This window comes from Poecilia reticulata, linkage group LG2, assembly GCF_000633615.1.
Source record: "Poecilia reticulata strain Guanapo linkage group LG2, Guppy_female_1.0+MT, whole genome shotgun sequence".
Taxonomy (NCBI): domain Eukaryota; kingdom Metazoa; phylum Chordata; class Actinopteri; order Cyprinodontiformes; family Poeciliidae; genus Poecilia; species Poecilia reticulata.
This window is the reverse complement of record NC_024332.1, coordinates 14,848,962-14,865,548: the sequence shown is the minus strand read 5'-3', so window position 1 is coordinate 14,865,548 and position 16,587 is coordinate 14,848,962. Positions and strand designations below refer to the sequence as shown.

General features: G+C 40.3%; 1 protein-coding gene across 2 annotated transcripts in view; it reads right to left on the bottom strand.

Moving 5' to 3' along the window:
* Window positions 1-8,485: 8,485 nt before the first annotated feature.
* klf7b (Kruppel like factor 7b) overlaps window positions 8,486-16,587 on the bottom strand; it is an 86,655-nt gene continuing 78,553 nt past the window's right edge. For both annotated transcript variants that reach the window (XM_008432712.2, XM_008432718.2), the window contains exon 4: window positions 8,486-11,911. In XM_008432712.2, the coding sequence (XP_008430934.1) occupies window positions 11,860-11,911 (52 nt within the window). In that variant the 3' untranslated portion in view covers window positions 8,486-11,859. The remainder of the gene's footprint in view (window positions 11,912-16,587) is intronic.

Here is a 16,587-nt window from a genome sequence, read left to right as displayed (position 1 = left end):
ATCAACTAGAGTTAGATTGGGCCTAAAAATACCAACCCGACGCCAAATGCACTGTGTTTGACCTCAATCCAACCCGACTGATTGACTTTAGAGGCTTGAGCCCAAAGTATACCTGACATATCTTAGCTAAGATTTTACTTCTTTTGTTTTTTAAACCATTATGTAAGTAAGCAGTGTAACTTCTCCCACTTTTAGCTTTCGTTTATTGTCTTTCAGCGCTTCTTGTCACTTGTAACTGCAGGGTGAGTCAAGCGCAAATCATCTGGGATGTGTGATTGACAAGATTCTAAATTATTATTTTTCTTAAAGCATGTGGTCATTTAGTTTAAGTTTATTTGATAAGGACAGGCACATCGACAGAAAAACTGAACAAAACAGCAGTCCCATGTAGGCCTGTCACGATAACAAATTTTGCTGAGCGATTGTCAAAAAAATTATTGCAATAAATGATAATATTGTTTCAAGACCTTTTGACACTGATTTAATGGAAATGACGTAATAATACATGAGATTCCCTGTCATAGATGCACTTTATTCTCAAACGAACACATAACATTGGAACTGATAAACTAAATAAACAAAAACAAAAATAAAATGGATTCTCAGTCCCCATTAACAAAAAACGAACTTGAATAAAAACTAAACAACATAAAGCCAAAGTGGAAATAAATACTGCATTCAACCAAAATTATGAAGTCTGTATACTATATTGCCCTTCAGTAATCACTAGATTTAAATAGAGAAGATGGGCACATTCGATAGTTCACATCACACAATATTTTGCCCCCATTTACCCCGTAAGTTTTCAGCAGTTCATTGTTAACGTGACATAAATAGGTTATAATGCTTTTCATTCAGTCAGGACTTTACGCTGACTCTAGCCACATGCATCACAGGTAGATTCTAGTAAAGCATTGATTAATGCCTGACTTTAAAATGAGTTAACTGGACTTGTAGCCATTATTTGTGCCCATGTGGCTGGACACATGGGCACAAAATCCTAGCTATAACGGATCCAACCGTTCTACCTAGGATTTCTGTCGGCTAATGTGTGGTCTCAGGTTTTGAAAATGGGCCGATAACTCGTGTAGTGTGAGCTGGACATTACACTGAGGAAATGAGGAAGGGAGGGTCAGTGGAGAGCACCGGAGTTGAGTCTTTTTCATTCAGTGTCATCAACAGAAAGAGAAAAGGACAGGAAGAGACGATAAAGCCAATAATTAAAATGAGGTCGATAGGTTTAATTTATCGTGCGATTAATTGATTTATCGTTTATCGCGACAGGCCTAGTCCCATGTTTGTGTCACAGTGCAATAGCAACAGCTAATTCGCAGCACTTGTCCCTAGATGGGCTTTTTAAACAGTACATCTTAAAACTAATAAAAATTGAAGTAATAATTTAAAATAGCACAACATAATGTTGACAACATATACACAAACAGTGAAACATAAAACGTGTGGATACAGTTCTGTTTTTGACGTAACCAGAGTTTTGTTTGTTTTTTGAACGTACTGAGACTGACACACTACAACTAAATAGCGACTTACGTAAATTGCGTGTGTGTCTTTTTATATACCGGTAAGAATTGTCTTGTTAAAGACAACTTGTTTGTTACAGCGCCGCATTACATGTGCATTATATATATTGGAGGTCAAATGCGGGAACATCCCCCTGATTTTAACTGAATTTGGTTGCAGAGCAGTCGCTAGCTGTTGTGCTATGGGATCAGGCTAACTAATGTTAGCAATGGAAGCTTTTAGCATTGTGCTCATCTCAGTACCAAAATAACGTGTTCAAAACATCACTTTCTGTGTGACTGTTTAAACAAAATACAAGTCATGAGTACAACTTTCATGGCAGTCATGATTTTTGTTGTTGTTTTTTTTTATCTGAGCGCCTTATAATTAAAACAAACACACCACTAGGAGCCATAACCAGAGTCTACCATTTATTACACATATTACATTCTTAAATAAAAATGCTCCACTTAACAGTTCTTGCATAGATATCTTACAATACCAATTTAGAAAAGAATTATGAAACAGACCGGTAACAAAAATAAATTTTCTTCTTCCTTAATAAAGAACATTACCATACTAACATCATATAATACAAATAATATTTTAAACACTTTGTACAGCAAAAAATTGCAAGTAAAACAAACGAATTAGAAATAAGAGAAACTGAACAGAGGTGGTGGTGACGGGAGTGGGATGTAGGGTGAAGGTTTGTGATTATGATGTTGATATGAACCATATGAGTCAAGGAGCCCCTGTTGGTCAGCCGAACGAATACCCTTGTGTTTTTATTTTTATTTTTTTACGTTAATTTATGATGAAGATGTAATTATGATCACTTCATAGATTTCTTTTTTTTAAAAAGCACTTTGAAAAATGACAACATTGAACTAGTGGTAAAATATGGTGGAAGCCATGATTGGCTCATTATTCTTTTAGTTTTGTTTTGTTGCTAAACCAGAAGGAACATTTTAATTATTCTGAGAGATGATTAGCAACGTCTYGTTTGAACCCAGCAGCTTTTAACCTCACATGCTACAAATTACAGCTGAAAGTAACCAGATCTTAAAGTATTTATCCATTTGTTTGTGACCTTTTCAGTAATTTTAAGAGTTAAAAACTTACGCCAGTCAGTATTTCAAGGACATTTAGTAGAAATAAATAAACAATAAAAAAAAAACATAGTTTTTGAGGATGTTTTAAAATGTATGTCCACAATTAGCAATAGCATGAGGATCAAAACTGTGTTTAGACATTCTTTGGATTTTTTTTTTTACAATGTTTACTGACTTTTACATTACAATATTATATGCAGAAGAAACTTCCTTATACACCTTTCAATTGCAATACAAGTTGCCCTTTGTACTCTGTCGTAAAGAAGTATTTGTCCCTTTCCAGAGAGCTTTAGACCTACATTAGTTAACAAACTACTTTTATTAATAGACAAATATGACCAGAAGGAATACAGAAAGCAGTTTTCAAATGACGGTCTCAGTTATCTCGGCATTTGCTTTTTTTTAAATAGATGATTTTAAACAACACTGGTCAAAACCCAAAACYTTTAAACGTGGCTGAACTGAAACAGTTCTCCAAAAAATTAGGCTAAAATTCCTCCACTGCCATTTAAGACTCTTTCTGAGTTACTACAGAAATTTAAGGACAGTTGTAGACACCACCAGTGGCAAAACCACGTTTTTGGRGCAATTACTTTTTGTCAGATTGACATAATTTTTTTTTTTTTTTACCCTGTTAAAAGAAAGAATCATCTGAAAACTCTGATATAAAAAATTTGTCTAAAAAAATGAAATCTGCTAAGGGACAAATACTTTTCACAGGAAACAACTTTAGTACAGAAGAAGCTGACCAAGACATGTTTCATTTCAACATTTCTGAAACAAGATCATGAAAGCGGTTACGTCCGAAAGACTTTTAGCCCAACTACAATAAAGAGATCRATCTGGTCGGTGAACAAAAATTTCCAATAGTGTATTGCTTGATAAAATGTCAGACAGTTTTGATACCAAACCTATTTAGAAGCAGAACTTAAGAGGAAGTTTTCTAGGCGAGAAAAAGGAGAGAGGTAACAACTAGAGARTGAGCATCTACAGGGAGCAGGAGAGTGGATAAAAGATTGATAGATTGCACTGTAAAGATCTGCTGTCGATGCAGAAAACCTTTCGCGGTCCAACCAAAGAACATAGCTCAAGAGARAACTCCTCCAGAACATGCTGGGCTGCAGAGGGCTCTGGTTGTTGAGRTTTGGGTCAGGAAGGTTCAGGGTGGGTAAGGTGAAACGTACAGACAAAACAAAAAAATAATAAAGTGAGTGGGTTAAAATGCGTGAATCTCTTATATACCAACACGTCAAGCATGAACAAACACAATAGTTAGAGAAGGAGTCACTTGGATGGCACTGATACCAAGAAAATCAACCAAGTCACAGCAGGACTGAAAGTCAGCGTGGTACATTGGACTCCCCCAGGGTATCGGTGAAGAAAAGGGGCCTTTCACTGGACCACAGTCCGATCTGTCGAGACTAGACCAGCAGAAAACGGTCCTTGGTGGCAAAGTGCATCCTGGCTGTGTGTTAAATGTTAAGTGGATATCGGACAGAGTGCTCAAACAGACTAGGCTAGCAGTGTGCGCACATGTAGAGTGCAAGAGCTAAGTATGATCACGTAGTGCAATGGTTGCAAAAACTAAAGCAGATCTAGAGAAATGTCTCGGACGGTGTGGCGTCACAACGTTGATCGTTTCGCACAGAGAARGAAATCTGCGCGAGAGATCTTAGGCTATTTACAAAAAGCTGCCAGAAGTAACAATGTCTCTTCAGGACAAGGTGGAGGGAAGCCGTGAAAACAAAYGTTTGGTTTYGCAGAGGAGTCTTCTACCTGGATCCAGAAGGGATCACCAAAGGCCTACTTGTCATAGTTTAAAAATGTCTGCTCCCAAATGGCTGCTGCTGCTTTTTTTTTTTGTTTTCAAGTTTTGCAAACTTTGTTTGTCAGCACATCGTAAACACAGATTGGAAAGGTATTCGGACAAATGATGAAACAGTTCTGTTATGTACAGCTAAATCTATGTTTTTATGGATGCATTTTATTTCCTTTTTTTTAAGCATTTCCCTGCCAAAATGAGCAACTTACTTCTCTGCAAGAAACAAAGAGGAAACTGTTTCCACTTAACAGAAATTATTTTAACAAATTGTGATCCTTCATCAATTTCCACACAAACTAAATAAATRCATAAATAACCAATTAATTTCATCTTAATTACACCAATTATTTACCTTGACCATAAAATAATGAGATGCTTYTTATACACATGCCAATGATACTGCATCGATTTGCAGTATTTATGATTGACGTATCATGGTACAAATTGGTTGTCCTTTTTGAAAAAAAAAAAAAAAAGACTAACAACCAGACAAGCTAGACGATSGATGACAAGCTATCATTAATTATGTCTGATAATCTGGGATTGCAACAGCGGTACCACAATCCTCAAAGATACAAACTGACTTACTCTCAATTGGTTATTTTCCATCATGTAGTAATGGGTAGGCTCACGTCACATGTGCTAGTTTGGGTGTCTTAATGCTATAAGCACAGTGTGCAATGAAATATAATCTAAAAACATTGTTTAATAATTCTCAAACGAAACTGAAAGGCAGTAAAATGTGAAACGTAATGCAAAGGTTTGAAGTGTGTCTTCTGCATGTGTGTAAACGAGTTGAAAAGTACAACAGAACTGCTTCAGRAATGTCCAACACACCACATTAGATGTTAGATCAATTTTCCAAAAGKTGTGCCCAGTAAAGTGTGGGGCGTACACAAAGATAACCTTTTAAAATTCAGATTAATAAAGTTCATCTGTAGCCAAGCTGAAATGATYAAAACATATCTGTCTTCAGATATGGTTAGCTCTGAAATAATCACATTACCAAGTGTTTGAGTGGGATAATCCCACAATCAGATTAACTTCCAGAGTAAATGTCAACTTCCCTTGACCTTTATCGACCCATGAGAATAGTGAACTTTGACCTGTGATGATTATATAACATTAAGGCCGACGCTTTCRACTCAAAGCCCGCGTTTAATKTGGAACGACTTGACCAAGCAGTATACCTAAGCGGTTAGGTGGAACTACAGCTACCTCCCTCCGCCGGCGCCTCCGTAACACCATGAACACCTTATTTTACATTTATGAGCAATGAGTTCGGCTCCGGGTTCCAGCAGACTGGGAACGTTGCAGAGCATGGAGAGTCGGTAATTAAGATCTACCAGGATGGTCGCGTAAGAAAAGAAAACAAAAAAAAAAACAATCCCTTTCCTTCCACCTTCCATCTGTCTCTCGTTTTCTGCATCCCTGCCTCGTGGATCTTTCTACTACATCTACTACATTCACAGCAGTTCACTTGCAAATATGCAAATCTTTGGGCAAAACGTGTAAAGTGTGCAATCAGCATTCCTGCAGCTGACGGCGCAGTGGACAACTGCTGCGGACGGGAAGGGAAGAGGTGCGGTGAGGATGGAGGGACGGATGGAAACAAACTGGAATGGCACTTTAGTTGTTAAAGCAGGTGGAGGGTTTGGTGGGGGGGGGCGAGGATCGACCAGCTGGTGGGAATTTGCAGAGAAAGCGTCATTTATTGAAATGTATTCAGCGAGATAAGGCAGGTTATTAAGTGATGGTAAGATTAATATGCAAAACCAGTTTTTCTTTTTCCATTTAAGTTTAGATGTTTTTGTTATTTTTTTTATTTTTTTTTACAAGTCTCACTACTATGTTCCGGTTCTCTGTGCAACGGTTCCAGATCAGATCCATCCACTCGCTGTGGACAGCTGGCACCCGTGTGGCTCAAGGTCCCCCCTCGTATTTTCTTTTTTTTTTTTAATTCCTCTACTCGTACTATTCCCGTTTCCCTGTGACCCAGAGCTATCTCATTAGCTCAGCAGCTAGAAGAGCTGGGAGTCGCAATGCTAATCAGAGCTGCACGCGGTGGCAGCTAGCCGGCCCGGATGAGCCTCAGAGAYGTCAGGGGACCCGGAGCTACACAGTGACAGGAAACCCGCTCTGACAGGCTGAGAGACAGGAAGGGGGACCAAATGCGAAGCTGCATCTGAAGTGACTCTAAAATCTGTCAAATGTCGGAGTGCGGGGGGGAAGAGAAAGAAATTTGTTTCAGGWAGAGAGTTTATTTGCTTACGGTTTGACAGAGCTGCAGTTTCAACTGGAGCATTAGGGAAAAATAGTGGCGTAACYTGAAAGATAACGAAATGGGAAATTGATTTTGGCTAATTCGTGCCGAGAATGGGGTTTTACCGCGTTTCAAATCGGATAAGTCCCGCGAGGTGCATGGCATGTCCTTGGATTTTTCTATTATTCCTCTGATTCAATAAGCGTCGTGGGATATATTGATGAGTGAATAAATTAAGAGCCAGAGSAAAAACCCTAATTAGTATATGAAACATTTTTTGGGGGGGAATTAAAAAACAATAATAATAATTCAACTCCATCTGCCTCATATTGTCTCCCCCAACATGGTTGCACACTAGGAAAGCGGTACTGTTATGCTCACAGTATGGATAACGGGGTTGAAACAAAACAAAAACACAACATTCAAGCCATCAAAAGTCACAAAAGTGCAACAATCCCCATTCGTCATGATTGTATTCCCCCATGTGGGACAGTTTCCATTCACATTTCTATGCAAAGTGAAAAAGGAAGGAAACATCAACATAGATTTTGTGTTGAAATCCAAAACATGAGCTGCTTTTTCAGGCGGCCATGATAAAATATTTGCACCCTCTTTCTGATACAATCTGCTTGAACACGTTAGGGTTTTATTTGTATTTTTTATGCGATGATTATATTTGAGTTCACATCTTGGGACCCATTTTGTTACATTCGAATTCAACAGATTTGAACTTTTGTACAAACTGTTTCTGCATTTTTGGCATTTTCGCAATGCAAAGACACAAAATCTTGCCAAGTATTTTTGTTCATATTTCCAGTGAAAATATMTTGGAAMACTTGAAATAAGACAAAATGAACTTACAAATAACTTTTCAGCAAAAATATAAAAGATATAAGAGCTTGTTTAAGATYGATAATTCCTAAATATTGATGAAGTACTCGTTCCCACTGCAGATTATTTCACCCTATAACTAGTCCTTTTTCATCAATATTAAGGAATTATTGACTTAAAACAAGCTTCTACATCTTACTGAAAAGTTACTTGCAAGTTAGTTTTGTTTTATTTCATGCGTTTTAAGATTCACTACAGAAACTAGACCAAAGATACTTGGTAGGTTTTTGTGTTTTTGCTCTGCGTTAAGGAACCGACGCTGTGCAGTGTGCTTTCATGGCGTCGTTCCCTTCGGTTTTGAACCAGACAGTTTACTATTTAGGTACTWAAGAACCGAAAAAGGGTGCACTTACTTTATACCCTGACTGCATCACATAGACAGGAAGAGTTAGTAGAGAAAGCTGCCGTTAGATACACAGGACWCGTACGGAGGCGGCGCCCCGCTGGTCTCCTCTGACCGGAGAGACTCTGCCCGTGGCTGAAGGGCAGTTCCACGCTGGAGGTTTTTGGTATCGATTGTTCAAAGCTGCACCGTATATATACCCCCCCCCACCCTTTACACCCTTTACCCCGTCTACCTTCCCTCCACCCTTCAGGGGGCTTTTTTTTTTTTCCCCTCACCGTTTCACCTAATGAATGCTGGCAAGGCCAACTGGCACAATGACTGGGCATGCTGGGAGTGGAAATCAACCCCCCTCCCCCCGACCAGCTTCAGGAACCTGCACCCTCACCCAGCTGCACCAGCGAGCGTTGGACTGTTTGCGTGTGCTACAGGGCATGTAGGTGTTGGTGGGCGGATGGATGGAGGAGCCGCGAGAGCGTTGGCGTTGAAAGCCCCCGGATGGCGAGGCTCGTGTTGTTTTTTTTTTTTTTTTCTTCCCTGCAACCACTGAGCAAACAAAGTTGGCATTCAGAGATGTGAGATCCTGATATTTTCTGAAGGGTTTTTAATGTCGTTCGCATTCGGGTCGCGTAAACGAAAGCACGAGCGTGGCTCTGAAAACCCAGCAGGTGATCCGACAGACGGCGGAGAGACTTCCCGGTGAAGCAACAAATTTCTAGGTATTTCTGTGAACGTTGGTTAAAAATTCATAAACGAACRACGGCAAGCGATTCTGCATAATTTAGGAAGCGACGTCAAAGGGGATCTGYTCGGATTTTTCATTGGCAAGTTGAATTTTGTCATTTGGAATAATTCCACCAAATTCTRTGCGCTGACAACAACAAAAAGGCAGCATTTTCAAGGCATTGAAAACTCAAAGGAGAGACTTCAGGGGTTCTGTTAACAGATTATGAGGAGTTAATATCTTACCTGAAAGTATAAACCTTTCATTTAGTGTAAATCTAAATTAGGTGGTGACCAAGGTGGACTTTCATCATCTCAAAACCAACTCTGTACTGAAAAATGACACATCAGTCTATGCAACTCTAAAAATATTTAAATCATCCTTTTAACTACACAGAATGTGATGACTGGTGACAGGAAATGGAGGCTGTGGTGTTGCACCACCTTGGCGATTGGATTGGTTTTAAAACAGAAAAGGTTCAATTTGATCTTGTTCCCTCTGGGACTGGCTTACAGCGTCCAGCCCCGAGACCAGCTAATCTGGATTTATTCTAAATGAAGCTGTGTACTGCAGGCAGCTCCTTATAATCTTCTAACAAAAGCTTGCTTTAAAAATTACACACAGCCCCTTTCGAAAGCTTTGTTTCTGAGCTTTTTAAACACTTTTAGAACTAGCCAAACGCACTCAGAGTGGGGAGCGCTGTAAGGTTTTAGTTTCTAAATGTACGCTGYTCAACTTCCTTTGTCGGATCGAACCTGCATTTGGGAATTCAGATGCCAACGATTTCCGATTTACAATTAACGTTTCTGGAGACTTTCCCAAGAAACCACATTTTATAGAAGCAGCTAGCTGAAAACGTGTTTTTTTTTAGCGGTTTTACGATTTTATCTGCTTCAGTTGTTTTAACGTTTAGCTGCCCCCACTTCCCCACCCGCCAATTAAAAAATACACCAACGATGACACAGCCCGCGTCCTGCGGTACAGGAACCGATTAAACACGAGGCGCAGACTGCGGCGAGGGTTTCCGTGGGTGACTGTTGGAGCTGAGAACAAGCCGATTTCTCACTTCAAAAGGATTTGGGATTGTTACCTCCAGCCGAGAGCTAAGATACTCTTCCACCAAACAACAGTTGCTAAATTCCTACTGTGAAAAAAGATTTGGGAACAGAACATGTAATTCCACGAAGAGTGTGCGTCTGTCTGTGTGTGTTCATGAGCCGCGGTGTGTGTGTGTGTGTGTGTGTGTGTGTTTGCAATAAAGCCTGCCATGCTGCGTTTTGTTTTCCAACTCTCTTCATTAGCTTAATAATTATTTTTCTATTTCTTATTAGTCTTATCTTGAGAGGCGCCAGGAGCGTAGGAACTGCAAAATGTGTGTGTATGTGTGTGTTGACGGAGTACGTGTGCTTGTTCTGTATGTAAAGTGTAAAGAGAGAGAAAGAGCTGTTTTTTGTGTTGTATTTTTAACAGTCTTTTATATTTTTTTTTTCCATTGTGTTTCATTTTTTTTCTTTCTTATTTTAAGCTGTAGAAAACAAAGCACAGATAACATAAAATAAAAAAGGAAGTAAGTGCAGTTAATGGTTACAAAACAGGCAAAGTCGCCGGGGTCCGTGTGACCAGTTCTGTCCAAAACCAACATGCGAACGTCAAAGCTGGCATCTTCAGTCCCGTGTGTGGAAAGAAAAAAAAAAAAAAGAAGCAGCAAAAAGCAAAAAGCAGCTTTCTGAGCCCCAGTTCTCGCCCTGCGGTGCTGCCAGGAAGATGRCTCCTCTGAGTTGGTGGAAATGACTTTCAGAATAAAAGAAGAGACTCATGAATAACAAAAAAAAAAAAAGAGTTTGCCAGTTTGTAAGTGTGTGAGTCCTCCCTCTTAAGACTGCGGGAGGTCATCCTGGGGTTTGCTGTTGTGTTTCTGAGCCGCGTTGGGTTGCGGGGCAGAAAGAGCACCAGAGAAGAGAAAATGAAGACCTCTCTGCTTTTTGCTTTTATTTCAGTCCAAATAAAACGCCGATCCTTTACTCTGAGCTGATTCAGTTTTTTTCTTTCACCCCATCCATCGGCTGCTCACACAGTCTGCAGAGTCAGTGCGCACGGGAAATAAAAAAAAAGAAAAAGACCAACAACGCTCTCCTTCGCTTCCCACACATTCTGTTGAAGTCACCTTAGACATCCAGTCTTTCTAACATTTCAGTGAGCTCTAAGAAGTTTTCTSCAAGAGAGAAAAGCGCAAAAGTGTCTTACTTTTATCTTTTTTTTTCTTTTTCCAAGATTATGTATAACAATAAGAAGGATTATTGTTCTTTAAAGTAGAAAAAAACGGGAAGAAAGTGTCGCTGCGCATTTCTGTCGGATGGCCTGCGGAGGCGGCAGGCGTCTCGGCGAAGGTCGAGAGATGCGAACTCCCTTTTTTTTTTTTTTTCTTTTGGAGGAGAGCCTGAGAGCTGCAGCAGCATCTGCTGATCGATTTCCCACGAACGCCCCGAAACGCCCCGTCGGGCGAGAGGGGTGGGGGTGGTGGTGGAGAGGGGCATCGATTGTCAGTCTCGATCCGCATGGCGCCTCTCCCCGCAGACGTCGCGTCGTTGTTGTTTTTTTTCCCACGTAGATTACAGAAGCTGAGTGCGGCGGATGATATTTCCTCATGTGTTTCATGAAGGAAAAAAAAAAAGAAATAAAAAAAAAACGGCAAGAAAAAAACGTTGAGTATTCAAAAGCACTGACTAAGTGAATATTTAAGAGTTTCCCAACCCCGCTGGACTGCTTCCTCCCCAAAAAGACTCGCTAATGTAAACGGGTTGAATACACAGAAACAAAGTAAGGCGGCGGAGTGTTTCGTCGAGCGACTCGAGCACGGTTTGGCAGTGTCCAAGACCCGCAGGCTGCGCGAGAGCAGCCTGGGTTCACCGGGATGATGCAATAGAAGACGGATGTGCGAAGTGTGTGCTACTGCAAAATGTGAATGTGTAATATTAAAGAAAAACAACAATCTAGCTCCTCCTCCTTGTCTCCTCCTTTTTCCCCTCTTCTCCGATGGAGCTTCTCAAAGCAACCGTTGAGGGTCTTTGCTCTTTAACGGTTCGTAGCTTCTCCGGCCATTCCTCTCTCCTGCCACTCCTCYTCCTCTTCATCCTCATCCTCCACCAGTCGTCTTCCTCGTCCACTCCTCTCCTTTTCCGACCCTCAGATGTGCCTCTTCATGTGCAGGGCCAGGTGGTCCGATCGAGAGAAACACCTGTGGAGCGAAGCAGAGAAACGATGTGAGACAGCAAATCCGGGAAGTTAGGAGGCAGCAGGAAAAAAAAAACCCAGCATCCGAAGGGAAGGCAGCAACAATTACAACATTGATTTGCATAAAACAACCAGTGTATTAGGCCTGGAAGTCTGCTGATCAATGCCAAAATCTGGATTTGTTGGCTCTAACTGCGTCGCATGCCAGACCACTTTAACACCCACCGGCTCTGCATACTTTTAGAGACATTTCCATAACCCGGTGTTTCGTCAACTTCCCACTGGAAGCACGTATGCTGGAAGTAGCTCACACTTCCAGCTCACAGAACACCCGTATCTTATCTCTGGATTTGGGAAAAATGCTCTCAGGTTGTTGAGACGGTGGGCGTCTCCTGGCCTGATCACAGATCCTCTTCTTACTCCCTTTTAGTCACCAGAATCCAGCCAGTCTAGAGACCATCCAAGCTGTCTGCAACGTCTTTGACAATCTCTTCAAGTAAATTGGACTAAGAACGTTTTATTATTGTAACAAACAGAAAATCCCCAACATGACTATGATTTTGAGGCACTATGAGGCATGATGCATTTGTTTTCTATGTCACACAAAAAGATACGCTTGTATTTGCAGGGGTCAGGAACCACAACTACCCGCGTCTCGCTAAAGTCAGTGAATACTTGGCGACCCTGTCTAAACGTATGTATAACTGCATATTTTAACAGCCTAATCATGTTAATAATACGCATCAATGGATCTGTCATAATAACACATTGTACTGGACAATAAATTGTCCCAGAGGTTATTGTGACAAACAATAATATTGCTGCTTTGATACCATTTTCAGGTGACGTAGTAGTAATTGAATGGCTATAATGCAAAAACATCAAACTTTAAATTCTAAATGAATATTTTAACACTGGAACTGGAAGACAATTTAAATATTGAAAAACAAAACAACAAACAATAAAACGATAATGAAGGACAACATTGCCTTCAAAAACAGGCTAGTTGAGACCAAAGCACCAGACCGGAGACTTTTGGTAGAAAGAGGGAAAAAAAAGAGAAAAACAATAAATCAAGCAAATGGATATTATTGAGCCCGTTTTAATTTATCGTGTGATTAATTGATTTATTTCTTGTGGCGACAGGCCTATGCATCAATACACACTGTGGAAACCATTTTGATTATATCTACAGATATATGTCTTATCTTAGACACAGGGTTGATTTTAAACTGTATGAATAATTTTGAGCTCAACTGTATTTAGCCATGAGACGAAGTCGTACTATACTTAAGCAAAACATTTATTCTGTTTATTCATCTTTTATATCCATCTTTAACGTGAAAGACAGATGATTTTGTTCAGCGGTAGCTGTGCTGAACTTAGTAATGTGTTGATTGATTAGTTAATAAATAAATTTATAGCACATTGCTCCCTCATGATGTGCCAGGGAGCCTTTGGAGTAAAAACAAATAAAACAACCATCAAACAAATTAATTAACTTTCATCAAGACTTTTAGGAGGTCTGCCGATGTCAATGAAAATGATCAAACGGTATAAAAAAAAATAAAAGCGCTGCACTTCCAGACAGGCATATAACTGATGGCCAAAAAGCGAAATGCTGCACTCCATTCTTACTCAAGAGCCGCTTCAGAGCCAGTCGAGGATGATTCTTATTGAAACGAAGATGACAAATGCATCTGGAGCTAAAACCAGGCCGGCAGCCAGAGTAAAAAAAAAAAAAAAACCCAGCCAAATCTGTGACACAAACAAGTGCAGTGATGATAGTCCCGTCATTTCAAAACGGCCGCATTAAAGCCGACCCGCTTCGACGTCGTGCGCGAGCTGTCCCAAGATCTAACGACGAGTAAAAGTCCAATTCGGCTTCACTGATTTTCCTAAACATGCCTCCGTCACGGCCATAAATCACAGCCAGACCCTCCACGGCTCCTCCAGCTCAGAGGGAAATACAACTGCAGAGACTAATTAGATATGCAGAATGAACACGGAGGCTAAAACCGCTGCTCTCCGAGGCTGGACCATTTAACACGCTGCAGCTGATGACATAAAACCAGGTGCCGGCGATTTTATTTGGAAAAAAATAAAATAAATCCACAAGCAGTTCGGTTTTACAACGTGCGCTTTATGGGTTGTGAGAATATTAAAAGTTGAACGCCGTCTATAATATTCAAGCGGAGCGATTTAACTAAAGGAGAAGAGGAACGGGTGAGAAATTAGAAATTCAATTTGCCAGAGGCTAAATTCATTATTAATTAGTCGATCCCACTCTTTGTCTTTTTTTCGCGCACTTTGCTTGTTGTTCAATCCAGATATGAGTAGAGATACAGATAAATACTTAAAAGGAAAATTAACAGCTTAAAGGCCGACTCTTAGGTGAACAAGACGCAGTATTTTAGCCTTCGGATTCTGCAAGCAGCCTCGATTCAAACCCCGGCACCACCGGGTGTCGGTTCTCACCGCCACTCTGAACCTATAAGCAAGCTGGGATCATTAACGAGAGGTTTGTCCTCCACATTCAACGGAAAGCAAGTCAGTTTTAAGCAAAAACCTGTGTTTTGATGCAACTAAAGGTTTGCTTACAGTGGAATCACAATCAAAAACACCTATAAGATGCGTATTTTCCGGACTATAGAGCGCACCATACTATAAGCCGCACCTATAAATTTAGAAACAAAACAAAACAAAATTTWATTTTGTTGAATTTTGTTTGGCGGTTGAAGAAAAATCCACAGAAAAGCCGCACCGGGCTACAAGCCGCATGGTTCAAAGCGTAGGAAAAAAGTACCGGCTTATAGTCCGAAAAATACGGTATATTTAATAAAAATTCAACACTCAATCAACTGCTAAACATAAAACAGAACAAAAGTTTGTGTTGTTTAGTGAGTTTTGAGTTACTGAAGAATCTGTCAAAGACTGGGCTTTTTATGTAATTTAGCTTAAGTGTGAAGATATATTTCTAAAAGATTGTATCATCTAACATATAAACTTGAGTTGCATCCCATTCTTCATCCGGTAGATGTAATGTGATGTTATTGCAACCATAGCAGCTTCAACTCTTCAGCAAAAACTTTCCACAAGGTTTAGATGTGAAGAATTCTCCCATGAATTGCAGGTGAGAGGTTGTTTAAATTACAAAATGTGCTAGCATTAGCCACAAAGGCTAGTTCTCATCTGTGGTCGGACCAAGAGATCTTCATCTCAGTCTCTCCTCTGATTCATCACTAAAGTGTTCTGTCAGGTTGAGATCCACACCAAACGTGCACATTCGTGTTTTTATGCACCTGGTGCAGTCGTGTTGGATCAACATGACTGTGCACATCCACACTGTTCCCTCAAAGTTGTGAAGATAAATCATCCAAAATCTTTTGGGATGTTGAAGAACTAAGTGTTTCTTCTTAAACAGTCAAAACCTTATGCTTGAAATGTGCCGTTCTAACTGCCAAACCCAGATTCATCCACTGAACTGGCAGGTGAAGACGCATAATTCATCACTCCAGAGATCCACATGGAGTCCAGTGGTGACATGCTTTACACACTGCAGCATCTAACACTTTGTACTCTGAGATGTACGATTGGACGCATCTATTTTCCCAAAGGCAAGTCCAGGAAACTCTCAGCAAGCTGTTATAAATCCAAACTTATGGTCACATAAAGTCTGGAGGTACATACTGTTGCTAATGTATCTGCAGTAAGTTCACAACATCTGCTTATAATACAGCTCAAGATCTGCTGACCTGCTCTGTGATTTAGCTTAGACCAGTAAAAAACCAGGGATGTTGGGTTATGAGGTAGAGAAAAGTCGGATTCCACTGTGAATATTAATGAATATTAAGGTGACTTGGCTATTAATGTGGGCAGATATAAGCATTTTAGAGGGGGTCTCACATTGGCTGGGTTCCCTAACCAACGGTTTCCTCCCAGGGTATTATAAGCCTGGCGGGCTACCAGGCTTCACTTGAGCCCCCGCCAGGCTAAGCATTGCTTATTAAAGTTTTTTTTTAATGTTTGCATTTTTTTTAGATTTTATAGTTGGTGTTCAGGTATTACTCTTCCAATCTTTCAATAACACATAACTATCAAGTGATATTTTCAAATTTCCTGTCAACGTTAAACATTTTTTAACTCAAAAACACGATAAGCTGCTGGACGAATGACTGCCCTGGCACCCAACCACTGGACTTAGCAATTTTTCTGGGGGAAACTAGTGGCCCATTGTAAATGTAATCCATGCATGCTTTTTCTTCCTGTTTTTATCCTTCTGGTTGACCACTTGGCACCGTCACAAACATCTAAACAATTAAAACCAGGCGACATTATGTCCAATCCTTTTAGGCAACCAAAACAACAACAACAACCTTTGAATGTGTGTTGTGACAGCATAAATTCCCAGACTTCCAGCAACCTGAGATTGTGCCAGAACACAGATTAGTCGCCACTGACTGGATCGCAGCTACAATGCAAGTTTGAGGATGCCAAAAACAAAAAAGTAGATATTTCTTTTACCAAGTGAGTATACCAGCACAACAAGGGCAAACACCTTTTTTTCTCTCTGGTCTTTTGTTTTTTATTAGGCCCGAGCAGCTAAGCGCTGCGAAGGCCTATTGTAATCGTGCTGTTTATTATTAGGCCCGAGCAGCTAAGCGCTGCGAAGGCCTATTG